This window comes from Nothobranchius furzeri, chromosome 16 (assembly GCF_043380555.1).
Source record: "Nothobranchius furzeri strain GRZ-AD chromosome 16, NfurGRZ-RIMD1, whole genome shotgun sequence".
In the NCBI taxonomy this organism is placed as follows: Eukaryota; Metazoa; Chordata; class Actinopteri; order Cyprinodontiformes; family Nothobranchiidae; genus Nothobranchius; species Nothobranchius furzeri.
Genome location: NC_091756.1, coordinates 38,122,050 through 38,148,783, shown reverse-complemented (window position 1 = coordinate 38,148,783; position 26,734 = coordinate 38,122,050). Strand labels below are relative to the sequence as shown.

General features: G+C 43.6%; 2 protein-coding genes across 4 annotated transcripts in view; one reads left to right on the top strand and one right to left on the bottom strand.

Annotated features, from left to right (window-relative positions):
- Window positions 1-26,734, bottom strand: part of afap1l2 (actin filament associated protein 1-like 2) — a 67,276-nt gene that overhangs the window by 3,336 nt on the left and 37,206 nt on the right. For all 3 annotated transcript variants that reach the window (XM_070545631.1, XM_015963138.3, XM_015963139.3), the window contains 9 exons: window positions 19,727-19,792; window positions 16,600-16,691; window positions 8,397-8,514; window positions 7,400-7,614; window positions 1,823-2,002; window positions 1,663-1,737; window positions 1,471-1,555; window positions 1,279-1,383; window positions 598-809 (listed from right to left, as the gene is read on the bottom strand). In XM_070545631.1, coding sequence (XP_070401732.1) covers window positions 598-809; window positions 1,279-1,383; window positions 1,471-1,555; window positions 1,663-1,737; window positions 1,823-2,002; window positions 7,400-7,614; window positions 8,397-8,514; window positions 16,600-16,691; window positions 19,727-19,792 — 1,148 coding nt within the window. The remainder of the gene's footprint in view (window positions 1-597; window positions 810-1,278; window positions 1,384-1,470; window positions 1,556-1,662; window positions 1,738-1,822; window positions 2,003-7,399; window positions 7,615-8,396; window positions 8,515-16,599; window positions 16,692-19,726; window positions 19,793-26,734) is intronic.
- LOC107387889 (kelch repeat and BTB domain-containing protein 13) lies at window positions 13,562-15,563 on the top strand. The gene has a single exon (XM_015963140.3). The coding sequence runs from the start codon at window positions 13,796-13,798 to the stop codon at window positions 15,296-15,298; it is 1,503 nt and encodes a 500-aa protein (XP_015818626.3). The 5' UTR covers window positions 13,562-13,795; the 3' UTR covers window positions 15,299-15,563.

Sequence of the window (26,734 nt, the reverse complement as noted above, 5' to 3'; positions counted from 1 at the left end):
GCATGCCATTCGTCGCTTTGAATTAATAAAGTGATTGCCACAATCCCATTTATTATTTTAATCCTTTTGAGAAGTGAAGTGTTTAGAGGTTTTTTGAAGGAAAGAGAACCTTTTATTATTCATTATACAGTAGATTTCCAAAATAATCTGCCTTTGGACCAGTTTTAAGGTTCATAAGAACAGAAAAACAACAGGAGACCTCAAGGCTAAGTATCAAATTCCAAACGCTATGACCAAATACGCTGCGTGGCAGTGGAGAACTAATGAAAAAGGGTGTAGCATGAAGTCTGAAATCCCAGCTCATCCGCACCCTCACCATCACATGGACCACCCTTGTGTGGATATTCCATAGAGCGAGTCAGAGGCAGGCTTCATTCAGCTTGTTTTCAGATCACTCAGAAACACACCATGACGAAGCAGTAAGGTCTTACCTGAAGCAGAAAAAACCTAGCACATGTATCAAGATCTATTTACAGAAGCTTTAGCTGAAGCATAGCACTCTGATCCAGTCTGAAACCTGCTCTGTAGAATGGGGGTTAGCAAAGACTCAAGCATTTTCTCCTAATCCACACCTAAGTGAAAGAAGTTTGTTTCTACCTCAAGAGTTGCCAGCTGCGTGCCGTCCATCTCAATCCTGAAGGAGTAGAGGTGTTCAGGGCTTGGGTCGGGCAAAATGTTGCAGCCCTCCAGAGTCAAAGCTGGCTGGTTCATTTTGTTCTTGCCCTTGTCTTGGTAGAACCACAGCTGTTGGTTCTTTATGAGACACCAACAGGCCCGCCACTGGCTGTTCAGCAGCACATTCAGGTACCCTGAGCAACGACGGAGGCGGGAGTAAAGAAATGCAGCGTAAGGAAGGGTTTATAAAAGACAGAGTCATGTTTTAGTAGCATGCTGCTATGTGATCCAATAGATTTGACTGGAGATGTGTTTATTTTTATGTTAATTTATTTAGCAGACGCTTTTATCCAAAGCGACTTACAATTTATAACCTATAGGGCATGTTGTGATCTGTGGGGGAAACCGGAGTACCCGGAGGAAACCCACGCATGCATGGGGAGAACATGCAACTCAACGCAGAAAGGACGCAGTCGAGTTTCGAACCTGCAACCTTCGTGCTGCGAGGCAACAGTGCTAACCACTGCGCCACCATGCAGCATGACGTGTGCCTTAACTGAGTTTTGATGCCTGAATGTAACCTTGATGTGGCTAAAAAGAGAACTCTGTGAAATCCTCCTACAAGATCCAGACATTTGAATAAAGAGGTAGATCTGGGTTCACCTGAGGTTTCGATACTTTTCTCAGGGCTCTCGAGGACCGAAGGCTTTCTCTTCCCGATGTTGATCAGGTTGCTAAACATCAAACCTGGACCAGATTTTTTCTTCACTGTGAAGAAAAAAAAAACAATACTGAGCCTGTGCTGAGAAAATCTGAGTGAGGACACTAGAGAAATCAGATTGTGAGTTCACCCACCATCTTTGTTTTCTGCCATCTCAGCGTGGCTGTCTGTACTGCTGCTACTCTCTGAAGCCAAAGAGTGCCTCTCATTCAGCTCTCCCTGTGGTTGTTTTAACATTTATGGTTTTCAAATGCTTCATTTTCAAAAGTTTTTTTTAAAGAAAGATTATTTTACTGAGCCGGGTCTAAAGGATAAAATCAGCATACCTTTGTGCAGATGAGCTTCGGTGAATCAGAGTTTTGCAGGTCCTCAAGTGGTTTGGGACTGATCTCTTGAATAACCTAAAGTGCATAAAGAGATATAAGCTAATTCTACACAATTACACAAAACTCAATTTAAAATGACAGAAAACGCTGAATGTGTCACCTTCAGCCACTGCTCGGCCTGGTCTTTGCTCTGGAGGCCCAGCACTATGGCCTCCCCTCCAACAGGAATGATCTTCAGCTTGTGCTCTTTTTTCTTGAGGTGCTTTTCTTTGTAAGTCACACTGCAGCCCAGCAGACTCACATCCAGCAGGGGCGTCTGGTCCTTGGAGCTTTTGTAGCACTGAGAAGCAGAGAAATCAGAAATGTGGCCAGAAGTTCTTGTCTTTTCACAATGTAAACTTTGAATAAAGAAAATTGTGTCAAAAGTCAAAAATAGAGTAAAAAATACACTTAAACTTGATTACAGCACACATTCACTGTGGGGTTGTTTCGATAAGCTTCTGCAATGTCACCAGATTGATCTTCATCCAGTGTTGCATTAATGTTTCACCAAGATCTTGCATTGATGATGGTAGTGTCTGACTGCTGCACAAAGCCTTCTCCAGCACATCCCAAAGATTCTCGAAGGGGTTAAGGTCTGGACTCTGTGGTGGCCAATCCATGTGTGAAAATGATGTCTCATGCTCCCTGAACCACTCTTTCACTATCTGAGCCTGATGAATCCTGGCATTGTCATCTTGGAATATGCCTGTGCCATCAGGGAAGATGGAACAACCTGGTCATTCAGTATATTCAGGTAGTCATCTGACCTCATTCGTGGAGCACATCCTGTTGCTGAACCTAGACCTGACCAAGTGCAGCAACCCCAGATCACAGCACTGCTGCCACAGGCTTGTACAGTAGGCACTAGGCATGATGGGTGCATCACTTCATCTGCCTCTCTTACCCTGATGATACATATCAATTTAAATTAAATTACAAAAAGCACATGTCACAAAACAGTCAAAGTAAACAAAAAGGAAATCTAAGTGCAGTAGCATTGTCTGAAAACTGACGTAACCTTGTGATATGCTGGTGAAAGTTCTCAGTCATCCAGGCCATGGTAATCCAATGGTGCTTACACATTAGCGCCAGCACGGCCGGCGTTTGGTCGGGCTGGATCGGGCGGTATAGTGTTCACATATATAAATCTGAGGGACTTCTCAAGAATGCAGAAATCCCCGAGCCTGTGGGCGGTGCTTAATACGCGCAGGAAAGTCCGCTCCATAAGGTAAACAAAAGGCAAACATGAGCTGTGTATGTCCTCATAATCTTGTCTCTCTCTCTCTCTCTCTCTCTCTCTCACACACACACACACACACACACACACACACACACACACACACACACACACACACACACACACACACACACACACACACACACACACCTATTCTTTTCTCCCGTTCCCACACTTAACGGCAGCTCTGGAACAGCAGTTCCATGCTACAGACAGAAGTCTACTCAACAGCATCCAGCATGAAAATAAATCGCGTGTGCGGGAAACTACCCCGCTGGCTCATTCTTGGAGGCGGTAGGCGTAGTTTCAGCCAGCCAATCAGTCCATAGTGTCGCCTCGTTCCCAGTCTGACCGCTGGGGAGAAGGTTTGAGAAAAAGAGTCGCCTCGTCACCGAAAACGCAAATCGGACCTGTGTGTGAAACCAAATTCCGGTGCCGGTCGATACCGTATGGGCCCGTGCCGACGCTAATGTGTAAGTGCCACAAAAGGGTCCAAATGAAGGCAACTGGACTTCTTTGGTTTATGTTTATTTCTTTGGAAGCCACTTTTATCCAAAGTGACATACAATCGTTAACCTATAGGGCATGTTGTGATCTGTGGGGGAAACCGGAGTACCCGGAGGTAACCCACGCATGCATGGGGAGAACACGCAACTCCCTGTAGAAAGGCCGCAGCTGAGTTTTGAACCTGCAACGTTCTTGCTGAGAGGCAACAGTGCTAACAACTGTGCCACCACGCAGCCCGAGGAGCTTTGTCATCTCAAATGAGAAGCGAAACATCTTCAAGAAACCAAAGAAGTCCAGTTGCCTTTATGTGAACCCTTTTGGATAGCTTTGTGATTTCACACCTTTTTACCCACTCTTTTTTACATCTTCAGTTTATTGAGGTTTTGTGGACAATAAGCGTTCCTAAAGCTCCATTATACATATTCATCTCTGGACTGAGTTGACTATTGCAACAGTTGCATCCCTTTCAACTGTTCCGACCTTTGCCCTGGTCAAGCAGCAGCTGTCAGATGCATACGTTCACCTCTGACTCAAGAATACACTTGTATATAAAAGTTTACGGTCAACTGTAAAGCCCAAATTATTGACCTTCCATCATCGTGCTCTATAGTTGGTTAAGAGGTTTTGACCAGATATGAACATGGACATTGGGTTTATATTTAGCCTTCAAGAAACACGGTGCTCTGCATTATGGTCAGTCATTTCTATTTCAACCACATGCCATTTGGGTTGTTTTAGATGCAACTTTGCGACGCTAAGCTGCACAACCACATCCTTTCTGAGACTTTCGACTTTATCTAATTGCACTTTTATAAACGATCAACCTGGTGAAGGATTCTTGGTGAGAATTTTCATTTTATGCACCATCTTACCTTCATCTAAATTAGCAGAGACATTCACTCCTGGAAAAATTAAAAGCCATTTTGAATGTTTTATGTTTATAAACAATTATTTGCAGCACTAGAAATTAAATGATTGAAACTAAACTTAGAGCCCTTTCTCTAAGATCACTGCTGACGATCTTTCCCTGGGACTGTGTAAACCCACACCTATATTCTCCAGAGAAGCAAACTGGCACCTTATAGAGGCGATTATACTCCTTGGTGTTAATTGAACTTAATCCATCTTTTTTCCTCTGCTTATCTGAGGTTGGGTCTCAGTGGCAGCAGCCTGAGCAGAGAGGCCACCTCAACTAACCCCAAAATTCCACTACCTCCGCTCCGCCCCCGCCTTCTGCAGCCACTCGCTTCCGAACTCAATTTTTACAGGTACCCGCTCTACAACGGCTCCGCTCCGGTGCGGAGACCTGAGGTGCGAAAACAGGCATGCGCGGGATTTTCGAGATCTTGCGATACAGTCCGAGCAATAAACGTGGAAGTTAGATCCAAACACCCGTTGTGTGGGAGAAGCATCGAAATGAACTGTTTAATCTGCCCATCATTTGTGTTGAGATATCAGCAGTGGAAACTGTATTTATGGCTTATTTTTGTGCATTTAAAGTTCAACCGCCATTGATAGTTGTTAAAAGTTGTTAAACCTGTGCATATGAAACAAAAAACGCTTTTTGTTTATCGATTTCTTGTGAAATAACGGAAGTTGTGCTTGCTCCTTTTCCTGTTGGGTGGTTGTGATTTCTGTCCATTGACTGCGGAGGTGCTCCGGGGTCCGGCAAAAATAGAATCGATCGAATCGATCCTATTTTTGCCGAATGGCGGAACGGCGGGTGGCGCACTGCGCCACATGGCCGCAGTAGTGGAACAGCTCTGATTGACTACAACGGGACAGTTTTTGCTGTGGAGTTCGTAACGGAGCGCAGCGGAGCGGAGCGGAGATAGTGGAATTTTGGGGTAACTCCTCCCAGGGACGAAATTTTGATTTCAGAAGTGGGGGGGACACAGCAGGCTTGTGCGGATTTGGGGTGGGGGGTGTTATGTAAAGACCCCTTGACACGTCATGTGCCCATCTCAATAATTTTTCCTCTCTCTCTCTCTCTCTCTCTCTCTCGCTCTCTCGCTCTCTCGCTCTCTCGCTCTCTCGCTCTCTCTCTCTCTCTCTCTCTATATGTCAAAGTTAAAAAATGTACAACTCTATTATTATTTTTATTTATTATCATTATTGAAGTGCAGTTTTGGCTGTTGACAATGGACAGGCTATTGTATTTATTGTTTTGGGTCTTTTTTTTATTGTTTTTGGTGCAACATTTTCTAACAGGGAGTGAGATTCCTTTTTTATTTAATTTTTGTTTGTTATTTTTATTCATTTAGAAGTTCTGGTTCTAGACATTTCAATGTTAAATGAAGGTTTATTTGTTGCATTTTAAAGGGTGTACTTGCATTATTATGATATATTAACATTATATTAGTGGTTATTTTGGTCTAGATAATGTTGACAATGATATCGTTTATCATCAACAATTTGTTGGACAAAATATCGTCCAGCAAAATGTGTTACTTTCCCAGGCCTAGTCAAAAGTATAAAAATTATTTATACATAAACGGTCCCTCCTGAGATCTGGCCGTTTGTTCATTTGCTGTGTTAGAGGACATGCTGAACTAATGTTTTACACATGATCATCACCCTAACATTTGAGTGTATAAAAACATATTAAATATGTTTTTTTTCCCTTAAAAGTGTTTAAACAGTTGTTGCATTTCAACACACAAAAAATAAATGGAAAAAATAAGATAAATCTAATGAAAAGTGTACATCTTTGACATTAAGCTTAAAAAATCTGTTGACGATGATGATACTGTTCATTTTTCAGAGCTTTTTAATGTGAAAATATACATTGCAATAGATAAGTTTACAATAAAGTTAAATGATAAAAGTTTTGAAGTTACACTTCTACTACTACTACTACTACTAGTAATAATAATTATGATGATAATAGTAATAAAAAAATAATTATTATAATAATACGAATAAATTGTGTCTGAGGAGTCAGTTATGTGGAGGAGATGAGTTTGTAAAAGTTAGTTTTGAGTATGTTTGTGAAGGAGGAGGCGAGTCTGAGCTTAATGCAGGGGTGTCACATGTTCCAACTTACGTTTTGACTTTGAAAGAAGTCTCTTATATTCACTTTTCATTTTCTTGACATGCTGCCTCCTGGCTGTGCCTAACTACCAAAGACTCACAAATGAACACTTATTCAAATGTTATGTAATGGAAGCTGAGCTGAGCTCTTATATTACACAGCGTCTAGTTGACGATGTGACTCAGTACCGGTGTTCCCTAGCGGCTCCAAACTAGCAAAACAACGTGAGCACGTTCTGACTGTTTACAACTTGAGTGACAGCAGCAACAGCCAATAATACGTTAGCAAGTATCAGCAGAGCCAATAGATTAGCTTTTGGGCGGGTCTAATAGTTAACTGGTTTCCGTTTCGGTCCTAGTGCTCAACCAAATCCTTTTAATGGAGCGTAACATTGTTTTTGGACAGAAAAAAGTGCAGGGGACCAAAACTGCCTTTTGAAAAAGTGGGGGGGACATGTCCCACCCGTCCCCCCCCCCCAAAATTACGTCCCAGACTCCTCCCCATGTGGAGGCGCATGGGATCTACTCTGAGCTCCTTCCAGATGATCGAGTGTCTCACCCTATCTCTAAGAGTCCAGCCACCCTGTAATGGAAACTCATTTTGGCCGCTTGTATCTACAATCTAATTCTTTCTGTCACTACCTGCCAACAGTTTCGGCTTCTCGGCTGAAGCCTTCTTCATGGGGCAGCCCATGAAGAAGGCTTCAGCTGAGGAGCCGAAACTGTTGGCAGATAAAGAGATTTATACACTAATATCCCGTGCCTACTAGAAAAAAAAAGTTTTTCTTATTGATTAACTGTGGCACAATGAGCGTCATTTCAATGAGTATTGACAAATCGAATGTGCTCCTGATGTTTTACAAAAAAAAGCAACTCGCTCTGAGTTCAGCATTCATTTGACCAGAGTTTGTTACCCACCAAGAGGCGATAATCTTTGATGACGCAGAGCTGTTTGGCCCACTGGCCGAGCCACTTCTTCCTCCACAGGAAGGCGCAGATCCGAGCATCCTTCATCAGCTCAATAGACGCCTCAGTAGATGGCCACTGGTGCTGAGCTGATGATGTAGACTTCTCTCTGGTCACTTCCTCCTCATCGTAGGACTCGTATGAACTACTAACTGCTTCTCCATCATCTGAGAAAACAAGAAAGGCAGATACAATGATTTACAGTAATGTACAAAAGGGCCGGTCGATTCTAAGCAAGCAGAATCTGTTGAATGAGTATGAAGGAGTTAATGAGGTTAAAGTCAGATTTTTTTTTCACCCTCTTGAATGAGAGTTTTCCTGAAAACACTCAAGCAATTAAGAAAACTGAAATAATTGATGGGTGGTAGCCAGAAACTTGATGTCAGGTTATGATGGAATGCATACATGATACGTCTGATGATTGATGATGATGTTCTGACTGGTAGTTGTTGGTTGTACATGCCAGGGCTCTGTCCATGCTAATCTCCCCATGCACATGTTGGTTGACAGTGCATCTCAACAAGCTGCAGACATTCCATACAGACACACAGGTCCCTAGCTACCACTGGTGATAACAGCATAGACCACATGGTCAGAGCAGTGCACTCGCATCCAGGGCCCCGACAGGAGGCCAGAACCCTCTGGATCTACACAGCATTGAGGGGAAAAACAATAACGAAGCAGCAAAGTTGACATTCTTTCTGAAATTAACAAATATACAAACAAAAATACATCTCCAAAACATTTTCATCAATGCTCCATTGAATGATGCTTATAATTGAGAGCATGTGGAGACTACTTTTAGGCTAAATCACTTCAAACAAACTCCAGTTACTTGTATTCTAAACTTTCCTCGCTAGATGGCACCAAACTCAACTAAGAGTTAACCTAGCAGTTCCCGAATTAGCCATAGAAGAAATGATGAGAAAGATTTAGTTACAATTCCTACCATTATCAGCTTCTTCGTAGGGCTGAGCCTCCTCGTAGTAACCGTCAGAGAGGTCTATACAAGCAGGAGCTGGAGCTGGAACTGCAGGCAAAGGGAACGGCTCCCGAACTCCCATACTCTGATAAAATTGATGGAGAAGAAGACATGAAATTTAACAATAAAAAAAGACAAATCTTCTTTTATCAAATACATTTTAACATTCATTATTCAAACTTCATACATTCTTTAAGATAACTGAAATAAGAGTAAGTAGCTAAATCAGCCGTCTCCTCGGGAATAGGTTTGGGGACCATGTTGCTTCAGTCTGCTGGACAATTACACGTTGGTCTTAAGAGAATGAATGACTGAGGGAGTGTGTTGGCTTGTGTTTTTGTGTCTTTTCCTGAAATCAATCCAAAGACTGGCTTGACATTTGTCTTTCGTCATATCCTGTGCGATAACGACTGACCGTTCGCTTCATACCAAGAACTCAACCAAATACAGGAAATGAGTCACATTATTCCAAAGGTTTTGAGTTATTTTGATTGTCCTTGGGGAGAACTGACCGGGAATGTGAAAGAATTCATTCTGATACATCTTTTACATTAGCTCTCACTTATTAGCTGCGTCCCAATTTTGTAAAATAATTATGATTACTGGCATGTAAAATAAGGTATTTTTAAGATTAAGTCAAACAGACGTTTCTTTTGGTGCAACTTACAGTGAAAGAAAAATAAAATGAAACTCAGAAAATGTTTTACAACTCAATATAAAATTATGTTGAAACAATTTTTGTGCAATCAGATCATTTATGTGCAGTTTGTCATCAGGCTCTCGTCACTGAAGTCAAAACTCTGCAAGTTGAAACTTTTCCCTTGAAAATCTAGAGCTTCTCAACTTCTCAACTAATCACAGATCTAAGAATGTTGGGTTTCTACAATGATGACAGATAAGACAAGTTTGGGCTTGCAGCTCAAAAACAAACAAAGCTGCAAGTAAAAAGATGCAAAAGTGATTGAGAATGAAGATATACTTGCTGGATGGAGGAGGATCCCCTATGAGGTCACACAAACAAGTCAAATAAATGACAAAGTCCTTTAATGGTTTCAAATAATTTAAAACTTCTTGAAAGTTTCCTCCCATTACTGGCATAACAAATGCTGCATTCTTTCACTTTTGCTTTGGTTCCAGTAAAAATTACGATATTTGTAAAAAATCAAAGACATTGAACTCGTAACCACTGTAGCTGAATATACCAGACTAACTGGAGAGGCATCATCAAACAAAATGTTCATCACTTGGATGAAAATACTTGCCCTCAGCACAACTAAAGCTGAAACAAAAATGTCCAACCTCTTAAAAAAATAGAGTAATTTTGTCATTTCTGTTTGGTGGGGACCTTCGTTTGACCACAACTTAAATTAAGAGCAGAGTGCTGGGTTAGTCTTTGAATTACAGATGCACAAAAATGAGAAACAAATCAAATTTGCCCCTTTAAGTGAAAATCTAACAATCATCATTTCTGATGTGGGCTGTTAGACACCGTTACCCCGTAACTCCCATTAATCAGAAAGGTCCCCGCTCAAGGGGTTTTCCCACACTGTTGCGTTAGCAGTTCAACACGTTTCCAGTAATGCGCAGCAGATGCACTAAGCTGTCATAATAACTGGTGTCATGTCACAGTCTACACACAGTTACAGTGACAGAGACTTGTGTGAGTAGCCTGCATGCCAAAACATGTAGGAAGGCATCCACGAAGACACACGGGCGTGGGACCCAGACGTTATCATCACACTTGAAAGAAAACACATCAGTTATTTATTTTAGGGTGGCTTGTTCAGAATGCAAATATCAGCTAATTTAGCCCTCAGAAGAATGTGTGCATGTTCAGCAATATTCAGTAATGAAAACAATTTAAAAAAAACAAAGATATTTCAATTTTGACATGAAACATTAAAGCTGACTTAAAAAACACAGAAAAAGTAATTGCTCCATTAGTTGACAGCAGTTTGACCAAAGAATGCAAGCAAGACCAGGCCAGTCCGTTGCAAAGGCAATATATGCAAATGCTAAGAGCACCATCCACCAGGGGGCGCCACTAACAGAGAAAGAAAAATGTGTAACATTTTTACTATCGTTAACCCTCCCACTGTCCTAATGGGTGTGACCCCGCGAGGAAAGTTGATCATGGAGCAGGATTGATGGTTTAGCCCTTGAAGTCCACGTGGCAGGGGTGAGGGGGTGCTCGCGCCTCACCCCTGCCACGTGGACCCAAGGGATGAACCATCAACCCTGCTCCATGGTCAACTTTCCTCGCAGGGTCACACCCATTAGGACAGTGGGAGGGTTATAGCTAGTAACAAGGCCACCGTGGCACCCCCTTTGTGTAATCTAAATAATAAACATAAACAATAATATAATAATTCTATTTTTTAAAATGACCTCTTTCAGTGCTGACTGCTGAGTCAGGTGTCCTCAGGGTCACAGGTTCAGATTACAGACAGATCTGTTCTTCCATAGACTTTAATATGTAAATGCGCCATTGGGTGCTGGAGAGCGTAACTGCGTTGCCGCCATATTGGGTGGGTTCCTCACTCTCCAATCCCAAGTGGAGTGGAGTCAATGCAGAGTGAGCAATTATGCACGTTTTTTTGTACAGCCTAGAGTTTTAACGACTGGCGCACTGGTGACAACAGATTACGTGTGATTACTATAGACTTTTGAAGCCTACCTGTTGGGGTTTCATTTTTTTTTAGTTAATTATATTTATATATCACTACCATGCCATGCCATATATCTGATTTAGTCAAAAATCATTATAAATGTGTTTTTTAGTTGGGTAAGCACCTTTCTTGGTAGAAATAAATGCACAGGGGCAAATGGGAACCCATCCAAGATGGCAGCCACCAGGTAGGCAAGCTCCAGTCACAGACACTGGCATTGCCTATTGGAGATGGCGTTGCAGCAGGCCGACATCTTGGATGGGTTCCCGTTCGCCCCCAGTGTATTTATTTAAAGTTACATCTAAATGAATGCGTTACAAAATAATTCACCCCCTCAGAGTTGTCATGATGGTAAACTTGACCTATTGAACATAAAATATTATTTGAACCAGGCTGTAAACATGTTTATTTCAGCTGTGAAGTTAGTATTTTTAACTCATTCACTGCCAGCCGTTTCCTGATCGGTAAAGCTGTTCGCTGCCAGCGTTTCTCACCATTTTTACAGTTTTTTTAAGAGTCACAGAATGTTGCGCGCTAGGATGATGTCGATGCCAAAACAACCAAAACAAAGAGGAGACTCACCTCTTACATCAGGAAGAATCCGTGCATTTCTAGCGTTATCCGTTCTTTCATAATACGTTGTTGAATTGTGATCGGCAGAAGCTTTTCCGGTTCGTGCCTCACTTTTTTTACAGCAACGGCCCAAAATGATCTCCTAACACATGGATTTTCTGCTTCCTGATCATGTGACATGTGACGCACGCGGAAGAAGATCGGCTTTGGAGCTGGGATGTTTGTTCTTATGGTGTGGGGGCTCGTTCCGACGCCCACACAGTAAAAAGATGCAAATGACGGCTTTAGTCGGCTTTAGTCGACATTGACAGTGAATGAGTTAAGATGGGAGTCAAAAAGAACTTGCTCTTTTCTGGTTCCAGCCCCTAGTGGGTGAGGTAGGAACTGCGATTTTTGTCACTTCCGTGTTTGCTTCACTTTTGGCAGATGGTTTACCACCCTTGGTTTTTACATAAAGTGAGTATTTAACCTTGTCGGAACAAGCGAGTGATTTCCAGCCGTAAAAACTGCTGTTAGATTTTAGAGGATATAAATCGAGTTTTAAATGAACCATTGTGACCCATCAGTCATTAAAAGCACATGACAAGAACTTCCTGCGACACGGTAATTCACCTGCAAATGAAATGAAGGTTAAGGCTGTGCTGAGTTGGTTATTGGCTCCTCTTAACTTTCATCAGAACCACAACTAACCCAAACACTAAAACAAGATGGCAGTGTCAGGTTTAATGTTTCAGATTATGAACACATGCTATTTGTCCCCCACTTAAAGACACATCCCCTTAATGTGACTGCTAAACAGATTACGCAGAGCAGAAAAGACATCTGTTATTAATTAAAACCCCAAAAAAAAGGCATTCCAGAGCAGCAGCACCCCCCCCCCCCCCAGTGACTGCCCACCCACTGTTATCTCTTTCTCTTTTCCCCGTTTTCCCCTTAATGCATCACTCATCGACACAAAAAAACTAAAGCCTAAATCTCCTTGTTGTGTGGGCTAAAGGGCAGTAGAGTGGACTGACAAGAAAAGCGGCACATGCCAAGTATATGCACTTTTTGCCCCTAAAAGACTTTGGAGTCCCTCCAGCCATTAAACAGCCACTTTATCCTCCTCCACTCACACTCACATACACATACACATATCCTCACCGCAGAAACACCGACTAGACAGAATGGACTGAGCATAAATAACACGAGCAACGAAAAGGGGGTGTTAGGGGAGGGAAATGGGTGTGGTGGTGGAGGGGCTTTGAGGAGAGAGTGGGAAAAAGGGCCCAGAAAACGAACAGCCAGAGGAACATGGAAAATCCCTGGTTCCCATGCCAAGAATCCACCACACACACACACACACACACACGCACGCACGCAAGCATACGCACACGCACACACACACACACACACACGCACACACGCACACGCGCGCGCACACACACACACACACACACACACACACACACACACACACACACACACACACACACACACACACACACACACATGGCAAAGCAGAAGATAGTGATAAAAATCATCTGTGCAGCTCTGCTCTGGAAACAGAAATCCAGAGAAATCATGCCTTTCTGTAGAAGTTACAGGACTTTTGCAAAGATTAAGAAAAAGAGAAATGGGACAAATGACACAGACACAACCTGGATGTGCAAAAACTATTTATCTCACATTATTTGGCCGCCATGGGAACAATAAGCTACACTTTTTAATTTATATTATTTAAAGTTTAACACATGCCTCACCATAAATCATTATAAAGAAACATTTTTAAAGTTTCAAATTTAACAACCAAAAAAGTGTTGGCGTAAAAGGAGGAGCCATCATGAATAATTCAGCACAAATGTCTGCTAGCCACTTGCATTGCGGTTATGATAATGACCAGTTGCAGGCGGCCACATCACAGCTCTCAGCCAACATTTTTCTCTTTCGTGCCTCACAGTCGCAAGTGGTGCAGTGGCTATCTATAGTCCGACACTATTTTCAGCCCACGAAGACAGATGAACTCAAGCAAAGCTTTTATGCCGTGAAGTCTCGGGGACATTAGCTCATCTACTTTCAGTTCACACACAAAATAATTACTTGAAGATGGCTTCAGAAAGAAAATAGATCCCGGTTTAAAAGATCATGGAAGCGCCTGAAGGGCTGGGAATCAGCCAGGATATTAATGACGAGAATGTGACCCTTGGTCGGGAGGAAAGAGAGGAGGGCTGGCTGAGAGTGAAAGTAGAGGAGAGCTGGTTCACTGTAGAGCGGAGGTTTCTCAGAAGGCACAGCGACTATTTCCGGGCTCTTTTTCACTCTGGGATGAAAGAAAGCAAACAGGAAGAGATCCACCTGAAAGATGGAGTGCATGCAAGAGGTTTCCTCATTGCTCTTGCTGTCTGCAGGGAAGAGAATCCCCCCATCAGCGAACCTGACGAGCTGGTCGACGCTGTGGAGTGTGCTGCTTTTCTGCAGATTGCACAATTGGTTCAGCATCTGTGTGACATCATAGACTCGGACAACTGCCTCCTGCTTTACCACGCTGCTGCCATCTTTGGACTGCGTCGTGTGTTCCACAGTGCTGCTCTCTTTCTTTGTGATGCCTTTAATGACCTCAAGCAAGAAGCAGAAAGCAGTATATCTGAAGAGCTGCTATGTTATGCTCAAACATTGTCTCCTGCTTCTTATGTTGCAATAGGAACCCATACTCCTTCAGTGGAGATGCTGAATGACTCTTTCAGGGTTGTCTGCTTCCTTGATGAAAAACAAGGGGAGTGGAAGCATCTGACAAACTTGCCAACTCTTTGTAGTACCTCCATGGCTGGGGTAGCAGTGCTAGACAATCGACTGTACATTGTCGGGGGAATTTATGGTTATGGTAAGGACACAGTGGACAGTAGCTTCTGCTACAACCCAGAATCAGGGGTTTGGTCTGCTTTTGCAGGTCCCCAGCAACCAAGGTGTGACTTCACCCTGATCGGACATGAGGGGCAACTCTATGCCATTGGTGGGGAAGTGCAAAAAAGAATCATTTCCACAGCAGAGAGGTACGACATTGCAAAGGGAGAGTGGACATTTATTCAACGTGCGCCAAGACCTCTAACATCTGCAGCCTGTGCAGTCGCACGTCGGCGAGTGTTTGTGTGCTTCTGGAAACCTCCCAACACCACAGACATCTATGAGTACATACCACTAAAGGACGAGTGGAAGCTTACTACCACGATGATCAGACCTCAAAGTTACGGCCATTGTATGGTGGCTCACAGGGACAATTTGTATGTGATGCGCAATGGGCCTTGTGATGATTTCCTGCGCTGCCTGATGGACTGCTATAATATCACCACAGGCCAGTGGACAGCCATGCCCGGTCACTACATCAACAGCAAGGGGGCACTGTTCACTGCCAAGATAAGGGGGGACTCCGCATTCACAGTTAAACACATGCTTACGCTGGAATACACCATAGCTGCCAATGTCTGGAAGCCTCGCAGGCAGATGAAGGGATTTCCAAAGAGTGGCTCACTGTGGACATGCTTACTCAGGCTTCCCAAAAGTGGACCGGTTACACCAAAACTGGATGCAGAGCAAGAAATACCTCTGTCAGGTGCATCAGAGGGATTTGTAGACACTACACAGCACTTGTGAACTAGTGAGTCAATAAAGAATCCAACAGATCAATAATACAAGTCTAAGAGTAAAAACAATCTAGAGGCTGCACAAAATAAATGCTCCTTTTTCAAATACTCCATCTCTCTCATGCACATGCATGTACACACACACATACATAGAGACAAGTACTGACACAAAAGATTTGTGCTGATTAACAACAGCTGCTACTGTAGTTCTTAAACTGGAGGAGTCTGATTGGTATGTGTGTGTGTGTGTGTGTGTGTGTGTGTGTGTGTGTGTGTGTGTGTGTGTGTGTGTGTGTGTGTGTGTGTGTGTGTGTGTGTGTGTGTGTGTGTGTGTGTTTGTCTTTATATGTTTAAGTGGAAAATATTTGACTTTTAACCTGTAGTGTGTGGACATTTCCACATTGTGTTTGGCTGGTCGACGCAATGTGGATGTGTTAATTAGGTTTTAGTTTAGGTTAGATATAGTGGAGTCCCAAGAATTAATCAAAGTCAGTGAAGGTCCACACAATGATAAAGAGACAAGTGTGTGTGTGTGTGTGCGCGTGTGTGTGCGTGCGCGCGCACGTGTGTGTGTGTGTGTGTGTGTGTGTGAAGCTTAAAGGAATTAATGCAAGAAAAGGAGGCAGAAAATGGTAGGATTTGTAGTAGTACTCATTAATATTCCTGATATTCTGACATCTCGCCTCTGATTGCCTAAAAGCAAAGTAACTCTTCCACTGCATCTGTTCACTAGGCAACACTGATGTTTAATCTCCACAAAAAACGCAATCCTGAAGGAGTTCTGCCGTGTGGTGGAGCTACTTCTACTAGCTGAGACGTGCTCTGGTCTCACTCCTGACTCTCAGAACTTGCGTGGTTAGCGGTGCAGCTACAACGTTAATTAGCTAAAACACGTCCACACGATTTAACTGTTAGGACAATTATTGTCAATGATGTAATTTCACAGTTTTTCTTTCTTGTTCGATGCGCTGATGGGTTTCTATTTTTAGCAGCCATGTCCTGTTACCTGAAGGAAAAGTCTAAAGCTACATAAACATTAGCATTTAGCAGCACGTCTGCTACTGTGTGGCTCTATTCCAGCAACATGACTGGTCCAACGTGGAGCCTCACTTAATGACTTAATATGATCTGTTCTTTATGGAAGTTCTAAACATCATTTAAACTAAAATTAGCTGTTATTGAGATAAACTGATCTGACATTCACTGAACCATTTCATTTAAGTTTACTGGTCAGACATCCCGCTATTCCCACCAAGATGTGATTTGTATGATAGTTTATTCATTCTGTTAAACCGAGATGATATAACTTACAGTCCTGGGAGGTGGCAGGTCAGGAAGGCTCTTCTGTGGCACCAAGACATGTTTGGCTCCTTTTCCATTGACCAGAGCATCTAATCGCTCATCTGGATCAAAAAAAGTTAAAGGAGGAAAATGAATAAATAAAATTAAATACTTTCTCCAGATTATTTTCTAATAACCTTGGTAACACAATACTGTATAACCTTACTGTTAACTTTTGACCCAGAGAGGGATCCGGTGGTCTGTTTCAGACTAAACAAACTGCTGTATGACACCAACAATATAACAGCTCTGAGGTTACGATAGTCAGGAAGTCTGTCTGCTCTTAGGAATTAACTTTTTACTCAAGCATTTGAGCCTAAAATGTTCGTCTCAACTGACTGAGAACTCTTTGATAGCGTTGCTGCTGAACTGACGTGTTAAATTTGGTGTTTGTTCAAACCACATTCTTCATCACCATCCAAACTAAACAGGTCAGCAACGAGTTGCTTCGAAGAACCAGGCAGGAAGTGGTGAGCAGGAGGGGGGTGAAGGGGGGCTGGTTGTCTCCGCTTGAAGCACTTTATCTTTTCTGCTTTTATTTGAATCTAAATTGGCCTTGATATGTGATAGCAGTGCGAGAACGCACGGTTCTGCCCACTTAGACAAACACAAAACATCATTAAGAATCCAAGTGGGGAAACTTGGGCTGTTTGTGTCATGAATGCTTTTATAAATACCTACAGAATTTTACTTGGAAGATTTCTGAAATACAGTAACATTAGTCGCTACAACAGGTTTGAGATGAGATGGTTCAACCTACTGGAAAAAAATTCAACACTATCTATTAGCTTATCAGTCTGATTAGAACTAATATCCGTTTCTTCAAACTGAGGCTGTTCAAAGCATTGTCTAAGATAAGACCAGAGTTGTAATAACATTTCCACAAAAAACCACTAGATCAAACACTAGACCAACCTGAGCCTGGGCATGACTTCACCAGGGTTTCACGCACTCGTGTAATCAGTGATCTCAGATAAACCTCCTCTTATTGTTGTTTTGGTTATGTTATAATAAACTAGTTGGTGACAGAAACATCCCAGTTTCCTAATAATTCTCCACCCTTTGACCATTTTATTTGATGGGTAAACAGCAACTGTTCTATTTTAATGACAATGTTCTCTTGTATCTAATGAAGAAATTAAATATTTATATTATATATATATTACCTTCTGGGTTAAAAATGTAAACAATGGTTAATATTGTTTAAATATGTTTCTGTAGTTGTATTAAAGAAGTGGCTCTTATGGTTTAGGTCTAATATCATAATAGCCACGGCATAAAAATGAACAGAAAAAGCAACATTTGTAGGTAATCATATTAATCATCATTTCCAGAACTATGACAGACTGCACTTAGTTCACAGTTCTAGAAAGGTATTTAATCAAAAACCAAATCAATCGATGGCACAAAATGTACTCTTCACAAATTATTTACCAAGATAAACTATTAAGTATTTCAATAGAAGGTTTTAAGATTTATAGACAGGATGAGATTACAGAGAAAGTCAGAGAAAGGTTTCTCCCTGTTTAAAAAAAGCTACACAAAACAATATCACCTGTTACAGACACAGATAAAGTCATTGGTACCCTTTTGTCCCACATAATGGTTACAACAGTGGACATCTACACGGGATCTATTTAATTATTTTGCTATTAAGCTATGCTGATGAAGACTTTATTGCATTTTATCTCCACAGAAGTGATTTCTTTCTCATCTTGTTTTCACTTTAATAATACTTGGACCCAAAAATGGATTCTTGTCTACGAGAGGTACAGGATCTCTGTCCATAGCTTAATCAGCAGAAATAGTTGGACCGGGAAGGTTGCTTGAGACAACTCTGTCCTCAGCTTTTTGTGGTCCACACCCTGACACCAGACAGTAGTGTGCCTACCGTTCACCCTTTAAACAGGCAGACTGATTCTAAGTGTGAAAACAACAACCCTGCAACATTACAGTTTAACGTGTCCACAAAACATGTAAATCTTTGCGGTATGAGATCAGTTTTACTCATTGGTTTTTCCTCCTTTTTCTCGTCTCGTCTTCCTCCGCTTATCCGGGTCCGGGTCGCGGGGGCAGCATCCCAACTAGGGAGCTCCAGGCTGTCCTCTCCCCGGCCTTGTCCACCAGCTCCTCCGGCAGGACCCCAAGGCGTTCCCGGACCAGATTGGAGATGTAACCTCTCCAACGTGTCCTGGGTCGACCCGGGGGCCTTCTGCCGGCAGGACATGCCCGAAACACCTCCCCGGGGAGGCGTCCAGGAGGCATCCTGGCCAGATGCCCAAACCACCTCAACTGGCTCCTTTCGATCCGGAGGAGCAGCGGTTCTACTCCGAGTCCCTCCCGAATGTCCGAGCTCCTCACCCTATCTCTAAGGCTGAGCCCGGCCACCCTACGGAGGAAACTCATTTCGGCCGCTTGTATCCGCGATCTCGTTCTTTCGGTCATTACCCAAAGCTCATGACCATAGGTGAGGATTGGGACGTAGATCGACCGGTAAATCGAGAGCCTGGCTTTCTGGCTCAGCTCCCTCTTCCCCACGACAGATCGGCTCAGCGTCCGCATCACTGCAGACGCCGAACCAATCAGCCTGTCGATCTCCCGATCCCTCCTACCCTCACTCGTGAACAAGACCCCGAGATACTTAAACTCCTCCACTTGAGGTAGGACCTCTCCCCCGACCCGGAGGTGGCAAGCCACCCTTTTCCGGTCGAGAACCATGGTCTCAGATTTGGAGGTGCTGATCCTCATCCTCCTTTTTGTTTAAACTAAAATTCAAAATCAATTTCTGCTTCTTATTAGTTCTTTTATTAAATTACTTTAGTCAGTTTCGGGTTTTTCCAGTGACCACTGTGGGTTTTTACTGTTCTTAATTGGAAAGGGTACCAGCAGTTGTATGCATGTCTGTAATGATACATTTTCAGTGTTGCACCCTGCTGTAGATACATAACGGACCACTTAGATACACTATTATTGAGCCTTTATAGGTTTGCGTTCATTTTAAGAAGGGAGAAAAAAAATCTAAAAGTAAAAAAAAAAAAGGAAGGACGAAAAAAACATTTTTAGTAACATTTCTGACCAGACTCTTTAAAATTCCCACCTTTGTCATTGCTGTCCTTCCCTGCACCGAGCACTTTGTTCATGTAGATATACTCTTGATCGGCACCTGGGTGAGACAGGAAAATAAGAAGTGGTTGCCAGTTTTAAATGTGTGAAAATACACGGTAGTTTTCCACACCAGATGCCTATTGTTTATTCAGCTTGTCTTCACATCAACTATGCCTCCCTAACTGCGCCTTAACTTCCAGCCAGACTTTTGGCTAAACAGATTAAGATCCAGATTACCATAAGAACCTTTGCTGGGCCTTAGAACCCAGATTTTAACATGCAAAACGTGCAAAAACTGCAGCAGTAGTTAAATTTTGAATATTGATTATTAAACTAACTGTGGTCATACTGTGCTAAATGCTGATAAAATCACACCAATATATTCACCATTTTTAGGTCCATGGAAAGAAAAGGACAAAATAAATATATTTTACAATAAAACAAATTTTAATAACAACCAGAATTTAAAATCGGGCAAATTTCATATATTTTAGACTGGCGGTTCTGAGATTTTCCTTCAAGGATTTTGCAGTAAAAGGGCGCACGATTAGTGACATGACTGGACCTAAAATGTGTTTTACAAGAAGAAAAATCTATGCCAATGACAGAGACCAGAGACTGATGGATGGATCTCATTTGATTTAAGTTTGATTGTTGATTTAAGGGGCAGCAGTAGCTCAAGAGGTTGAGCAGGTTCGCCAGTAATTGGAAGGTTGCAGGTTCGATCCTGGTTCCGGAAAGAGAATTCTGCTGTTGTGTCCTTGGGCAAGACACTTAACGCACCTTGTCTGCTGGTAGTGGTCAGAGGGACCGGTGATACCTGTGCCTGGCAGCCTCACCTCAGTCAGTGCTTCCCAGGGCAGCTGTGGCTACATCGTAGCTCATCACCATCAGTTAGGAATGTGTGTGTGGGTGAATGGATGAATCATACGCCATAAAGCACTTTGGAGTCCTCTGACTCAGAAAGGCGCTACACAAGTTATTGATCATTTATCATTTTAGAACCTAAAAAAAAAAAAAAAAAACGATAAAAAGATTGAATACCAGTTTGCTGGCTTGTCTTGGCCTCAGTTGCTAAAGGGGCCATGTCACTTTAGATTGTCATTTTCTTATGAGAAATACCCCCAAATACGTTTTTGGCAGCATTATGCATTTTATTGCCTCAGCTTCAATTTGGTCCATGTAAAGAGTTTTTCCTGCATCTAGGAGAAAGTCACCCGCATTCGCATCACCAGGCATTGCTTCAGCTGGCTAAATACATGACTGCAGACACTGGGAGTCAAACCCACGTCAGCTCATGGCAAAACGAGACAAAAGGCAGGCCCTCAAACCGCTGGACTACTATAGCCAACACAACAGCAGGCTTGCCCAAAGCCTGGGGCACACAGGAGACAGATGTGCTACGCCACGGAAGTGCAGTGGTTTTGGGAAGTCAAAAGGTCAAATAGGACTCACTACACCACTGAAAACTTCTTGGAAAATCACGCGATAGTCACAAGATCACGCGGGACTTGGGAACAGGAAGTGGAAAGTGACTCTTTTGTTTATACGTGATCAGACTTGTCATTGTATTTTGTGAGACTCTAATTAATTGAAAATGGTTAAGTACGCTATTTATTAGAATATTTAAAGATCAATAGTACTTTTAAGTCATCAGTACTGTAATCAAGTAGCATTTATAAGCTCCTCGTCCATCTTTTGGGTTCGTGCTGTGGAGCCATTCTGCATCATAATCTCTCTTGTAAAGTACTCCACAATATTGTAAACAGTTACACCACGCTGCTTGAAATAGAACTGGCGCCTGTCTTCAGCGCCTCTGTGTTGATGGACGCTGCCGGGATGTGATGTTGTGCTTCCGTGTAGCACCGCTCAGCAACTATAATGGCTTTTTTTAATGCCGGCGAAGGCCTGTTGCAGCACAGCGCATCCGTCTTCTGCGTGCCCCAGGCTTTACGCTGCTGTAGGTGTGTTTTGTCGTCGTGAGCGGAGCTTCACCGAAACAAACCATTTTACTACTGAGAAAGCAGTAGCTCATGAGGTAGCGCGGGTTGTCCAGTAATCGGAGGGTTGCAGGTTTGATACCGGCTCCTACCAGAGAATGCTGATGTTGTGTCCTTAGGCAAGACACTTAACCTGCCTTGCCTGCTGGTGGTCAGATGGACCGGTGACACCAGTGTTTGGCAACACTCTGTCAGTGCACCCTAGGGCAGTTGTGGCTGCATTGTAGCTCATCCCCACCAGTGTGTGAATGTGTGTGTGAATGACTGATTGTGTTGTCATGCCACTTCCTGTCAGTAACAAGATGGCGCCTGTGCTTGACTTAGCCGCAGTCACCGGCCAATTTTTGAACTTTTCTCCTCTAACCTCCTCTTTTCCACCTTGCTCCTGTCTGCGATCCTCTTCAGTCGTGTCCCTGCTACCATCTCCTATGATTGCCAGACTCTTTTGTCTTTATGTTCGTTCACGATCGCCCAAGATGCACTGAGGATGTACCTCCCCATTTGTTTATCTGAGTGACGCACTGACCCGAAGCCAAACGACGATTCCAACCAGGGCGCCTCCAGCGATGTTTATTCGGTCCTGGGAAAACATCGGACGAAAAGAGGTAAACGAGCAGGAATCCAGGTGAGAATAAGACTTCTCTTAAAGCGTGGTTTATCTAGTAAACATCGGCATGATCTTCTAGCTTCTTGTCCTTTGTTTGGCGACTTGAGCGCCACTTCCGCATTCCCGCCAGGCCGCGTTGCTGCGCGGCTTCTCTGTTCAAGTTTTTTTAAGGTCGGTTTATCCTCATTCCTCTGTGGTTTCTCCTCCTGTTCCCTCCATAAGTGGTTTTTGTAAACACCGTGGATCTAACCCTGCTAACTTACGTCCACTAACTCCAGCTGTTTCTGTAGTATCTGATTCCTCCACCTCACTCAGCATGGCTCTATTAAATTCCCGCTCTGTTAACAATAAGTCCTTCCTGCGCAATGATCTAATTCTCCCTAAAAACCTAGATTTTCTGTTTCTGACTGAAGTTTGGCAGCAAACATCTGATTATTCTGCTCTGATTGAACTCTGCCCGAGTGATTATTCTTTTCTTAGCCAGCCCCATGGTTCTGGTCGTGGTGGAGGCCTAGCTGTTGTTTTCAGAGACCATCTTCCATGTAGCTCTACAAGCTCTGGTCACTTTGCTTCCTTTGAACTGCAGCTGATTAAAGTTGGGCGTAAGGACCCGTTCTACCGGGCTGTGGTCTATTGTCCACCTGGTCCAAACAGTTCTTTCCTTCAGGAGTTTAGTGACTTTCTATCCTCCACTGTGAAGCTGTCCAGACTGGTGATTGTTGGTGACTTTAACATCCACATTGATGATCCCTCTGATCACTTTACCATGAATTTCTCCAGCCTTATGGACTCCTTCAGCTTTACCCAGCCCGTTTCTGGCCCCACACACACCAGGGGGCACACTCTAGACCTTGTTTTTACCCTGAGTCTAAACGCTGACAGTGTTTGTCCTGAGAACGTTTATATTTCAGATCACCATTGCATTTTCTTTAACTTGTCAGTTTCTGCATCCCCACCTCCTACTCGCCGCATGGTTAGTTCTCGTTTTCTTAATGAGAGCACAGCTAGCAATTTTTCTGCTGCTTTTGATCCACCCTGTTCTTCTGATAACGACCCAGATTCCTTAACTCCTGAGTTTATTGAGCACTTCCTCTCCATTCTGGACAACATCTGTCCCGTCAGAACCAGATCAGTTCCTACAGTGAACCCTACTCCCAGCCTTCGCAGCCTGAAGCACCAATGCAGAAAAATTGAGCGCTTGTGGAAGAAAACCCATCTCCACATCCATCTGCTGCACCTAAAGGATCTTCTGACATCCTTTAGCTCTGCAGTCAGAGATGCTATGGTTTCCTATTTTTCCAACCTGGTGTCCCAGAGCAAAGGGAACCCCAAGGTGCTGTTTAACACCATCAGCAGCATTGTCTCTCCTGCCACTCCTACAGCCTCCATCCACTGTTGCAGACTGTGAGAACTTTCTGTCTTTCTTTGTGGACAAAGTCAATAAGGTTAGATCTAGCATCTCTCCTTCAGCCTTATCGCCGCCTCTCCCAACTCCAACCAGGCCCATCATCCTAGATAGCTTTGCTCCTGTTTCTTTGCCTGAGTTAACCAAACTAGTTAACTCTATGAAGACCTCTGCATGCCCCCTCGGCATCTTACCCTCATCTCTGTTTAAAAGTGCTTTTCAGTCCATCAGTCCCAGCGTGCTCTCTATAATTAATGCTTCTCTGGTTTCTGGTCAGGTCCCTGCTTACTTTAAGAACGCTGTAATCCACCCGCTTCTTAAAAAACTAAGTCTTGACGCCTCTCTCCATAGCAGCTTCCTACCCATCTCTAAACTTCCGTTCATCTCCAAGATCTTGGAAAAGGTTGTGGCTAAACAACTCACAGCTGCTTTTGATGAACATAACATCTATGATAGCTGCCAATCCGGTTTTCGTAGAGCTCATTCTACTGAAACAGCTCTTCTTAGGGTCTCTAATGACCTTCTGACTCACAGTGATGCAGGGGACTGTTCTGTTCTGGTCCTGCTGGACCTGACTGCAGTCTTTTGGGCCATTCCCATCTGTACCGGGTCGGCCCGGGCCGGGTAGCCCCAGTCGGCCCCAGCCTGGCCCGGTTGATTCCACACATCCTTGCCTTAAGCCCATGTGGGCTGATTCTACCCACCAATCAGAGGCTTGCTCTAATGGAAGGTGTGAATTTGCTGTCAGCAGTGGGTGTGTTGGCCCTGGTCGGCCTGAAGCAGACCCCCTCGAGAAGAGGGCTGAGAATGAGCCTTGGTTGGCCCGGAAAAATACCAGGCCACCCAGATATATAAACAACCTACGCTACCCGGCCCGGGCCGACCCGGTACAGATGGGAATGGTCCATAAGACACTGTTGACCATCACCTGCTACTGGAGAGGCTGAGAGACTGGGTAGGCCTATCAGGATCTGCTCTGGATTGGTTCTCCTCTATCTTTCTGAGCGCTCCTTTTCTGTGGCCGTCTCCAAGTTTAGGTCCACCACCACCTCCCTTACCCATGGTGTCCCACGAGGTTCTGTGCTGGGGCCTCTGCTCTCCTTTAAGCCCCATGAGATGTCTACGCTGCAGCTGTTACACACCTGCTTAGACTCTATCAAAACCTGGATGGCTGGGAACTTTCTTCAGCTGAATGAAGATAAGACTGAGATCCTCATCTGTGCCCCAGACAAGCTGGTCCCCAAAGTCAGAGACTCTCTTGGTCAGCTTGCTTCTCACACCAAACCTTCCGTCAGGAATCTTGGCATGACCTTTGACCCAGCTGTCACCCTGGATTCTCATGTCAGTTCTCTTGTTCGCTCTTCCTTCTTCCATCTCAGGAACATTGCTAAGTTGAGTCCCATTCTGTCCCGCCCTGAACTTGAGACAGTTATCCACACCTTCATCTCCTCACGCTTAGACTACTGTAACTCTCTTTTCACGTGTCTGAGCAGAGCCTCCCTGAACCGTCTACAGGTGGTTCAGAATGCCTGTGCTCGGCTTCTGACCAAGTCCTCCAAATACACCCACATCACACCGCTTCTCCTCCAGCTTCATTGGCTGTCAGTCAACTTCAGGGTTCATTTCAAGATCCTGGTTCTGGTCTACAGGGCCTTACATGGACAAGCACCATCTTACATTGGTGATCTTCTCAGTCCCTACACCCCCAGCAGGTCCCTGAGGTCCAGTGACCAAAGCCTACTGGTTGTGCAGCGCACCAGGCTAAAGACTAAAGGTAACAGATTTTTATCTGGAGAGGCACTATAGAAATTATATTTTCTTCTTCTTCGTCGTCTTCTTCTTCTTCTTCTTCTTCTTCTTGTGAAGCATCTTGGGGGTTGGAGAACCCTAAGAAGGTGCTATACAAATATAGGCCATTTAGAATTGTTTTTTTTTTTACCATTTATTTATTTATAAATTCAAGCTGATGAAATAAAACTCATATATATGAAAAACAACATGTCAATATTACCAACAGTAAGACATGTTCATATACATGTTACATGTAGCATATATGGAACCTTTAAAAGTGGAAAACAGTCCTGGGATCTGACATCAAAATGCTTTTAAAACCTCTTCCTGGTATTTCCTCCTTTTTGACTCATTCATCAGTGAGATCCTATCCACACATACCATCATTACATCATTGGTATGACTACACATTCTTTGTATGTGTTTTTACACGTTCTGATAAGTGGACATTTCTTCTGTCTACCTCCGTTCTCCAACCCACCATTACACCTCTAATCTGCTTTGCTTCTTGACCCATCAGTCTTTGACCCCTAAGATCTTACCAGCCTTCCTCCTTCCACTTCAACCTCCTTTACCCAGAGCACTTTAGGATTTAGTTGCTCACATTCTTAATAATAAAATATTGGTACAATAAAAAAACATAAAGATGCAGAACAAGAAAATGCCATTCTTGGGACCACATAGGTCAATGCGCGTTTGCGAACTATGGACCTCGTACATCACCGCGTGCTCCATAAACTGAACTGTATGGCCGGCGGTGAGATGCCTTTGTGTCCCCTCGTGGAGTTAACCGCCCACCGACCTTCCTCCTTCTACACTACTACCTCTCGCATGGACGACATCTTCATTGCGTACCACCTGCGTGAGTGGTTTCTTCTCGTTATGCGCGTTGGGGACTATCCCGTTTCCTATCCTCTTTGTGCCTGATCAGGATCAAAGACCAAAGGCGCCAGGATCCAAGACAAAGACCAAAGACAAAGGCGTCCAAGGAGACCAACGTCCTAAGGGACAAACCCACCTGTGCTTCCGACAATCAAGTCGACCTACGTTCATGAGGAACAAACCCATCTGTGCTTCCGACGATCGAGCTTTGGGCGCGATCCCCGAAACCAAAAGGGGGAATGTTGAGGGTCTGACCTCATGAGGAAATTACTATGCAGTGATTTTCTCCAAAATGACTGTGCTTAAATTGCTCTG